Source organism: Maniola jurtina, chromosome 19 (assembly GCF_905333055.1).
Source record: "Maniola jurtina chromosome 19, ilManJurt1.1, whole genome shotgun sequence".
NCBI lineage: Eukaryota > Metazoa > Arthropoda > Insecta > Lepidoptera > Nymphalidae > Maniola > Maniola jurtina.
Genome location: NC_060047.1, coordinates 10,295,262 through 10,306,316, shown reverse-complemented (window position 1 = coordinate 10,306,316; position 11,055 = coordinate 10,295,262). Strand labels below are relative to the sequence as shown.

General features: G+C 39.7%; 1 protein-coding gene across 1 annotated transcript; it reads right to left on the bottom strand.

Moving 5' to 3' along the window:
• Positions 1-2,999: 2,999 nt before the first annotated feature.
• LOC123875311 lies at positions 3,000-4,097 on the bottom strand. The gene has a single exon (XM_045921062.1). The coding sequence runs from the start codon at positions 4,095-4,097 to the stop codon at positions 3,000-3,002; it is 1,098 nt and encodes a 365-aa protein (XP_045777018.1).
• Between the last annotated feature and the right edge of the window lie 6,958 nt (positions 4,098-11,055).

The window sequence follows — 11,055 nt, the reverse complement described above, 5'->3', positions numbered from 1 at the left end:
TGAAATGGTTTCCGAATAAAATGTATCGATGAAATTTTCCTATAATAATAATAATCTTTATTTATTTAAGCAACAAAGGCCCACAATATTATGTTAGTAAACATCTTAACCTATGTTAGTAACTAAATTATAATGTAATGTATGTTAGTAAGAAACTTATTCTATGTTAGTTAATATAATTAATATACTTATTAACTAATGCAGACATCCAGTGCGCTTTGAGAGCGCTGTCCTGTCTGTCTGCTATCACCTTCAGGATAATGTTGGGACTTCTCTCCAGCCTGCTTTTAATTGAGGCGATCCGTTTCCGCATTATTGCGAAGAAACCGTCTACACGGTTCTCCGCAAACATACCGGACGCGCTACAGTATCGAGGCAGTCCCAACATTATTCTGAAGATGTTATTATACTGGACTCGGAGAGCGTTTATAGATTTTCAGACTGCACGTGTAGAAGCTCTGACAAAAGGACTTGAACAAAGTGACCTTAACTTCTTTTGTGCAACGTGCGAATCTGCGAGCTATCATATTCCCTCTAACCGCCAACGCCCTCCGTTCCCTATCTATGTCACAGTTATCTTTCATGTCTGCTGTAACCACATGACCCAGGTATGTGAATTTGGGCACCCTAACCAGCTCTGCACCGTACAGTCTCACTGGAGGTACATAGCTGGGAGAAATGCTACCCGCCGCAAAGACCATTAGCATGCTTTTTTTTACATTATATTTAAGTCCATGCTTTTCAGCATAGTCTTCGCACACCCTCAGCAAATCTCTCAGCGCACAGACCGATGGGCTCAGCAGCACCATATCATCCGCGTAACTGATGTTATTAATCATCTGATTATCAATCGAACATCCCGCATGCATGCTGCTGAGCCCCTCGATCAGCTCGTTCATGTACAGGCTGAAAAGCTTCGGTGAGCTCCGTCCACCTTGCCTGACTCCGCATTCCAGCCTATACGTGTCCGAGTATACCCCCGCCCACCTTACCTGGTTAGCCTGCCTTGCATACCAGTGCCTAAAGATGCTGATGAGTTCCTGCGGCATGCCAGTGCGTCTGAGCTTGTCCCAGAGTATTGGGTAAGACACCAGATCAAACGCTTTTGAGAGATCCAAGAAGCAGGCGTACACTGGTGTTTTCCTGCTCGTATAATACTTGACGGTCTCCTTTAGGGTCAACACGGCACTCTCGGTGGAGAGCCCCGCCCTAAACCCAAACTGTGCATCATGCAGGTCTAGGTATTGATCCAGTTGTCTATCCAGGAGGCCGTCAAGCACCTTGGCTGTTATGGTAGCTAATGAAATCGGTCTATAGTTTTTGATATCTGTAACGTCCCCCGTTCTGTCCTTCACAACTGGCACCACCACATTCCTCATCAATTCCTCTGGCAAGTATGAATGGACCATGCATATGTTATACAGCAGACATAAAACTCTAGGCAAGTGCACACCAGCATACTGAAGATGCTCAATGCTCAACCCATCATGCCCTGGCGATTTTCCACGAGTCATACACTTGACAATCTTCTTGACCTCTTCAGTTTTAAAAAAGGCCAAGGTGTGATTAGGTCCAGCATCAAGTCCCTCCACTGTATGCTCACTTACATAATCGTGCGTAACAGGCAGCGCTTGCACCCTGAAATGATTCATAAACAAATTGGCTATGTCCTTGGTGTCACTAATTCCGCCGACACACACAGGCAGGCCAGGCCTTGGCGTTAAACTTCTGGTACACTTCCAAAATTCTTTAAACTTTTTATTCTTATGATTTTTAGCAATAATATCCATTTTAATTTCGTCTTGGTGTCTAATACACCATTTTAATTTAGATTTAAATATTTTCCTGCTTTTAACCATAGAATCATAATACTGACCCACGGAGGGCTTGCCAAAATATACCCATACATGAAAGCAACGCTTAGCCTCCCTGTGCGCCTCGCCTACATGTCGATTCCAACCTACCACTACTTTATTTTTATTTTTACAATTTTTTTCCCTATAAGTAGCAATCGCAGCCTTTGACATTACATTTACTATTCTTAGGTACATATCATCAATAAGTAGCCTATGATCGACACACTGACACATCTTATTCTTCACACATTCAATCATTTCACAAGGAAAATCTATGTAACGTAGCTCCTCATTACAAATTTGAGTGTACTTCTCTACCTGAGTCAAGTCCCTACACCCCCATATAACCCTATTTATCTCTTTTTCTCTACCCCATGTCGGCATTGAGCGACGAAAAGCACCAAGATTACAATTAATGACAAGTGGAAAATGGTCAGAGGAGTGCACACCATATTCCACAGAAATGTCCTGAATAGTTATTTTAGCCGCTCCCGTAACTAAGCAATGGTCTAACCATCGCCTACAGTTGTTATGAGCATCACTAATGAACGTAAATGTGTCCGAGTCAATACCTAGCAGCTCAATATCCGCACATATCAATTTTTGCTCCGTGCAAAACGATAAAAGTTCCTTTCCAAAACACCCAGTCGGGTGGGCATTAAAGTCCCCAAGTAAAAAAGCATGTTCCGCCCCTGCATTCTCAATAATAGCACTTAACTCACCTAAACACTCCGTAAATATAACTAAATTTTCCATACAATCAGTAGGCATGTATACACTGCACACTACATACTCGCAACCACTCTTTGAGATTTTTATCGCAGCTATACGATTATTATTTGATTCGATAATACACACGTTATCAAACATCGATTTACGCCACAGAACCGCAACGCCGCCATGCGGCCGGCCGCGCAATATGCCCGATGTGATGTCAACAGCAGATTTTCCGTGAAATTCAAAGTCATCGTGTATCTGACCCAAGAAAGAGATATCGTAGGGCAACAACCAAGTCTCCTGCAACGCTATAATATCCACTTCATGGCAGAGTTGTCTTATTTCATGGACAGAAGTCTTGACATTTTTACAATTATAACTATCTATCTATCTAATAATCTTATTTACGTAGTTCGTACTGGCCATTTAAGTTTGTAAAGGAACCGAATTCGCAGCTATACTGTGTCTAAAATATATAAAATTACGGAAGGAAATCCCCTCCGGCCATAACGTATCATTTAAGTACAGATTCCTTTTGCATTTAGACACCCATACTTTATATGAATTGTAGCCTTTATCTATCTTCATATTTATTTTTTCTAGCTGCACTACTTCCTGAGTATTACTATGTATGTAGTCTATAATATCTTTTTCAGTGGTATCTTTATGCACATTCGATATAAACAACGGCACCTTAGTCTCAGCTGCCCTAAACTTGCAATTCTGCTCACTAGGGGCCTTTCCAGTCTTACCTTCAAAGCGGTTCCTATACCTTCGTCGTCTCACTTCCGTCCACTCCTCCAGTGACTCCCTCCGCTTCCAGTCTCCTTCCTTTCGGACCACGTCAGCCATAGTAGCCACAGGACACACTCCATCACTACCTCGATTCGTCGAGACCAGTTCCGGTACCGGCCGAAGGGGCTGACGGCCAGGAGGCGCACCCTCACACGTCAGTTGTGACGAAATCGTGGCACCGCCGCCCTCGCCCTCTGAATGAGTAGTATTCTTATTATTCACCATGTGTAGCAGCCCTTCAAGCCCACTATCCAAACATATGGAGATGTTCGCGTTCGACGCTCCTCTTCGTTTATTTACATTTTTAAAGCAACTAGCCGGTGGCGGCTGTGGTGACCGGTCACTCGGTGAGCTCTGACATTTGGGTGAAGCCATATCCACGGTATGCACCTGCAGCATTTCTTTTGTAACATAGTTGGATTTAATAAGCTTAATCTCCTCCTGCAGAATGACCAGATCCTTTAACACTCGGGTCGCATCTATGTGGTCAAATGTCACGGGTGGTAATTTATGGAGCTCACGGGCCACGAAAACAGGAAAACTTTCCGCATCTGTCTCCTTAAACAAACATATAATATCTTCCAGCTCCCTTTGTGCTTTTCCATCCTTCCGTCGCGAGATATTTCGTTTTTTTGTCGTTACTGAGTCATACAATAACATCTTAGCCTTTGATATTTCTTCCTCCGTAAAAGCCGTTACACACAATCTAATTAAACTTTCATTATCCATAACCCGTAATTTTCCCTGTATGTAACATAAAATTTCATTTATTATAACCCCACAGCCACAAGTAATTAAATTTGAAGCCATAATTCAAAATCGATAACTAATCAAATTCACTAATCACATCATGTAGGTACTCGCTCCCGTGCGCCCACGCACGATATTGATTATGATCGATCACGATATTGATATTGATTATGATTAATTGATAGATGATCTATTTATTTGTGCGACGCGCGACGCGACGTTTAGATACTTATCCATGGATTAGATTATTATCACACTAATAATGCTATAAAGGCTAATGCTTGTATGTATGTGTGTGCGTGCGTGTGTGTGTGTGCGTGTGTGTGTTTGTGTGTGTGTGTGTGTGTGTGTGTGTGTGTGTGTGTGTGTGTGTGTGTGTGTGTGTGTGTGTGTGTATATTTGTTACTCTTTCACGCAAACACCACTTCATGGATTTGGCTAAAATTTGGAATGGAGATAGATTAGAAGCTTGGATCAACACACTTTTTATCCCGTAAAAATCCATGGTTCCTGCGGGATTTTTAGGCTTATATCCACGCCACCCACGCATATGAAGTCGCGGGAATCATCTAGCTTTTTAATAAAGACTTTTACTTGGCTTTATGATTTATTTTAACTAGCTTATATATTATATATTTTTTTTAAAAGAATATTAGCCATGTTAAATGGCTAATATTCCCCTTTCCCCTCCAACTAAGCACAAAGCTGTATTAGGAGTAGGTACGACAATAGTGCAACGGGCGGGGTTTGAACCGTCGACCTTTCGGTTTTCAGTCCACTCCTTTACCGGTTGAGCTATTGAGGCTTATGCTTGCAACTTCGTCTTAAAACTTCTTTCAGTTCTTCAACTTATGTGCCCCGCTCGTTACCACTTCGTCTTCTCTCTTTGGTCATTAAAAATCACATCCAGGAGTATCAAACTTCAAAAACTTAAAGGACGGGATCGAACTACGGACCCCCCGACTAACGTCGTAACCACTAGGTTTTTTTTTTTAAATTCATTAAAGGCAAGCGCGTGAACACGATCTGATGGAAAGTGATGATGTGTCTTAAATGGGACGCTTTTACCACATGCATATTCACTCTTGTTTTAACAGGGCTCTCTCCATCACTCGTTTCCACTCGTTTCATACAATCGTAGTTCCAATTTCATTTGAATACTAAGCAACCAAAGTCCATGAAATTTTGCAGACATATTCTAGAAACTAATATCTGTGTCTGTGGTGTTTTATATTTTTCTAAAAATATGTAGTTTTAAAATTACAGAGGCTCAAAGATTTGTATGTAAATTTTAAAGACCGCGTAACTTTGAAACCGAATATTTTAACAGAAATCTGGAAAACCACAGACATAGATATTAGTTTCTAGAATATGTCTGCAAAATTTCATGGACTTTGGTTGCTTAATATTCAAATGAAATTGGAACTATGATTGTATGAAACGAGTGGAAACGAGTGACGGAGAGAGCCCTCTTAAAGATACCCGTATTGTAATTGGTTTTCACCTCTTCTAAAATATAAGACTTTTCAAAAAATCCTTAATGACTGGCCGGCTTTAAACGACAGCCATTTTTTTCGCAAAGTGTTAAGTTGTCACCCATTACGATGGAAAGGAGTAGAATAATCACATTGAGAAGTGATTAAGGTAATCACCGGCGGGTGTTGATGATCATTGGACAATTAAGTGTTAAATTATTGCGGCAGTTTGCATAATTGAGTAAAATTGAGATGTTTTCATCTTAGGCTGATTACAGTCGAGCGGGATTGAAATTCTGACATAGAGCACGCAAAACATTAACTAGTGCTACTATGAAGTTGTAGGAAAAATCTAGGGCATCATTATAAATATTATTAATAACCAGACAACCTTAACGTTAGGCCGATAAGACCACCTTTTTGTACCTACATTGAAAGTTTTCTTTTTTTGTATCCTGTCATTCGTATTTTGTGGTGCAATGTGGTGTACACAAACATACATCCCACACTTACATTACTTTTGTACTCACATTTTTAACCCCCGACCCAAAAAGAGGGGTGTTATAAGTTTGACGTGTGTATCTGTGTATCTGTCTGTGGCATCGTAGCTCCTAAACTAATGAACCCATTTTAATTTAGTTTTTTTTTATTTGAAGGGTGGCTTGATCGAGAGTGTTCTTAGCTATAATCCAAGAAAATCGGTTCAGCTGTTTGAAAGTTATCAGCTCTTTTTTAGTTACTGTAACCTTCACTTGTCGGGGGTTTTAGGTATAAATTTTTAATTTACACTTGTTATAAATTAAAAATATAAGCTTTCAATTGTTGCGTTGGTAAACGCCCTTAACCAAAACCGAATACGCGCACGATATAAAACTTTAGCCAATGGTAATAACGTTCAATTTCAAATGTAGGATGGCAGACGTTTTTGTCTATTGTTCTCACATAAGAACAAATCCACGGGTGCAAGTTTTCCGGTATAATCAGATTACGGCAGATGAACGAGCGGCGATTTGCATGCGTAATGCTGCTAAGTGCACTTTTAGACTGACTTGTTTTGTAGAATGGCAAAGTTCATAGAGTTGACTGGATGTGATAATATGTTTGCAAACACAAAATTCTATAAGCATACCAGAAGTGAAACTCAATAAAAATATAAGAATGAATAAATATAACCCTTATTTGCATGATTAAGGCTTGATACTCAACAAAACTAAGTTAGCGCAATAATAACAGATTGATAAAACACGTCCGCACACTAAGATCGACCGAACCAAAGTGAGCAGACTGCAGAAGTTTCGTAGGCCATTTTGAAGACAGTTTTCCGAGGTGGCGCTACGGTTGCGTTCCTAAAAACATTACCAACAGATGTCACGTAACTTCCGTTCAAAAAGCGCGGCAAACATGTGCGACAACAATTCTTATATCTAAAACAATTCTTCTTCCAGCTCTTATCCCATGCTCCGTGGGGTGCACAACATGTTTTCCTCTTCCACTCTCTTCTGTCATCCATCAACGTATCGTCTACCCCTTTTATACGCATATACTCTTTCACGCAATCCATCCACCTTTTCTTTGGTCTTTATATCTAGAACAATTAATAGGAATATACATATGTATTCCTAGAGAGCTCCAACCAAACGTAGTTGGGTTCTTATTTGAATATAAATTTGGATGAATTAAACAAAGTAGGTGCTACCTAATTGTCTGTGAACTTTTTCATCATTTTTTTTTACTTTTTGGTTTTCTTTATATTGTCTAAAGGTACAAGTAACATTATAGTACGCTTTTAACTCGCTTTACGGGGAAGGAAAACTTCATGAGAAAACCTACATACCCAAGACTCTTCCCTAATATTCTCAAGGGTGTGTGAAATTTTCTAATCCGCAATTTACTAGAATTTAAATAAATGAGTTTGACTTTGACTTTGACTTTGACTAGCGTAGTGGATTGTGGCTTGAATCCATCTGACAGTCATACTGACAGGAGACTCATTGGGTCCAACCAGGACCGATGGGTTGAACTGATTAAGTATGTCTAGAGGCAATTGTTTGGCAAAGAAATAAAAGGTATGCAAAACTGATCTTCCAGTAGCATTTAATTCATGGAATCACCTCAAACACGAACACCCGGGTCTGAAGGGTCATTATGGTAGGAACGTGTGAATAATGCCCCACAGTGGGCCCGAGCACTCTAAACGATCATTGGAGCTAAACTGGTAATCGTCGCCGTTTAATTCCGTCTTATCCTGAGATACGAGCATAGGAATTATGCCCCTTGTTCGAAGTCCCATTCATATGCTATTGTCTGGGGCCTTATTCATCATTTTCTTCTCTTTTTCCATAATACAGAGCAGCATCATACATTGCATTACAATTTCAACTTCTTTAGACCCGACTTGTGAGTAATTCAGTCTGTGGCATCGTAGTTCCTAAACGAATGAACCGATTTCAATTTAGTTTTTTTTGTTTGAAAAGTGGCTTTATCGAGAATGTTTTAAGTATAATCGAAGAAAATCGGTTCAGCCGTTTGAAAGTTATCAGCTCTTTTCTAGTTTTCTTATACAGGTTTTTGCGTCGGGGGTTTTTTTAAATGCTAGTTATATTAATGTGACGTCATCTAACGTCTTCATTTTTTAAGACAAATTGGGGTATAAGAATAGTTGACAGTTGTTATGCGACATAATATTTTTGTTCTTATACTCGTGAAACTAAGAATAAAGGCGAGTAACACATCACAAAGGCATATAAAATGACTTACCAACAACAGAGCCTGTGTATTATGACGTCATTAGCCTGGGTATTCTTATCCTGGAACTAAGCCTGACACTAATTAGTATTACGGACTTGCGTTAGATATTAATTAATACAGATGATTTAGTAACATCTTCTATTTTATTAACCCCCGACCCAAAAAAGGGGTGTTATAAGTTTGACGTGTGTATCTGTGTATTTGTCTGTGGCATCGTAGCTCCTAAACTAATGAACCGATTTTAATTTAGTTTTTTGTTTGAAAGGTGGCTTTATTAAAAGTGTTCTTAGCTATAATCCAGGAAAATCGGTTCAGCCGTTTGAAAGTTATCAGCTTCGAAAGTTATCAGCTCTTTTCTAGTTACTGTAACCTTCACTTGTCGGGGGTGTTATAAATTTTTAATTTACACTTGTAATAAAATTGTGGGAAATACTTTAGCTGGCTTACATACTTAATTAATTATTTTAAGTACTTACCTAGTGGTTTTCCTCGAACTTAGGTTCAAGGCATATTGGTGCCAGGACGAAACGATGTGATGCTCATAATATATTCAAAATACAGTCTCTATGATTCTCTATATTATACAGTTTATACATAAGAGTCTAGAGTAGTATGGAGAAGTTTATAAATAGAGTCTCACTCTATTACATAAGTTATAATAATATTATGAATAAAATATTGTATCTTTAAATAAACCAAAATAACTGTACAATACCAGCCTCGTAATCTGATAGCGTTCTACAAATTCATATCATTTCATTATCAAGTCCAAATCCTAGCAAATGCTAGGATTTAGGGTCCTATTTCTATTTCACAAACAACACAAAAACGACGATTTATTTGGCTGTTAAAGTGAAATCGCAGCCTAATTATATTGATCCAATAAAAAAAAATCTGGTAAGTGTTCTGAATTCGAATCACGTCCGTCCCTCACGCGACACCTCACTGGAGCACTTCATAGTGCCTTATTGCCTTACTTGTCACAACGCCCTTACCCACGACCAGTGGCTCACAAAGATTTATGTACTTAGATATACACAATTTTTCCTTTGAGTTACACCACCATGACAAGTAATCTTCGAAGGAGGGCTGCTATATAGATCCATTTAAAAGGTACTTGAAAGCTGTGTTCGTCTCCTGGCTAACACTTTTTAACCCTAAAAAGAGGGGTGTTATAAGTTTGACGTGTGTATCTGTGTATCTGTCGGTGGCATTGTAGCTCCTAAACTAATGAACCGATTTTAATTTAGTTTTTTTGTTTGAAAGGTGGCTTGATCGAGAGTGTTCTTAGCTATAATCCAAGAAAATCAGTTCAGCCGTTTTAAAGTTATCAGCTCTTTTCTAGTTACTGTAACCTTCACTTATCGGGGGTGTTATAAATTTTTAATTAACAGTCTTGTTCTCTACAAAAATTGTTGATCGTACATTAAAACAAGTTTTCATGGTCGCTGCGCTTGCGCTCCTATTTGTATTGAATCTGTAATTCTTACTGCCAAAGCGAAGTCAACATTTTACGGAGCCCGACGAATTCAAGCTAAAAATTTTCTTATCTAGAAAAAAATAAGTGTTTTAAATTCGAATCATCTCCGTTCCTTTCGCAACATATCATGGGACTCCATAGTGCCTTATTGCCTTACTTGTCACAACGCTCTTACCTACGACCAGTGGCTTACAGAGATTTATGTACTTAGATCTACGATCATGATCAACCCATCGCCGGCTCACTACTGAGTACGGTATTCTCTCAGAATGTTTAGGCCATAATCTGTCACGCTGGTCCAGCGTGGATTGGCAGATATCACACACCTTTCAGAACATTATGGAGAACTCTCAAGTATTCAGGTTTCTTCGCGATCTTTCCCTTTACTGTTGAGAAGATAGAGATGCGTGCCCGGGATCGAACTACCGACTCCTCGATTAAGAGGCGAATATCTTGTTGAAATCTGTAGAGCGCACTTTGACTCCGCTTAGACTTAAGTTTCAGTTTAAACGAGACAGATTTATGCCAGTGGTATAACGCTGTCTCGTTTTAACAGGGTCTTAAGGTGCCCACGCACTTGAACTGAACTGCAGCTGAGCTGCGCGTCGCGTCAGCGCCCCGCACGATATTCTCTCCAGCCGCGACGCGCGTACGTCACTGCCGCGCGGCGCGGCTGAAAAGAATATCGTGCGGGGCGCTGACGCGACGCCGACGCGCAGTTCAGTTGCAGTTCAGTTCGAGTGCGTGGGCATCTTTAAGTCTGAGCAAAGTCGAAGTGCGCTCTATAGATCTCATCCCTAATCACTAGGCTATTGAAGTAGCTATACTATAAGTGTTATTCAGATTTTAGCCTGTCAGTCCTTACACACACACACACAGACACACACATCCTTGAGTGATTATTTAAAAAAGCTTAAGTAAATAAGGTTAAAATTTGGGGACAACTGCCCAACACATGGGGGCCAAAATGCCAAAGCGCGTTTCGTACAAAGTGTAATTTTAATACAAAGGGGGAACCGGACTGGAACGGAGCAGTCAATTTTTGGCAGTAAGTATGCCCTTTGACGCTTTTTCCATTTTATTCCAGAATAAAATCCCTTTTAATGTTTCGAGCATATTCATGTCCTCTTTTACGTATAAGCTACTAGCTTATCCGCACCGGTTTCACTTGGGTAGAATTTTCGAAAACCTTTTTTTTTTAATTTATAGACGGGCTGCAATCAAACTTATATTA

What these genes read in the sequence shown, in the direction of transcription:
- LOC123875311 (XM_045921062.1), bottom strand. Translation starts at nt 4,097, where the DNA reads ATGGATAATGAAAGTTTAATTAGATTGTGTGTAACGGCTTTTACGGAG.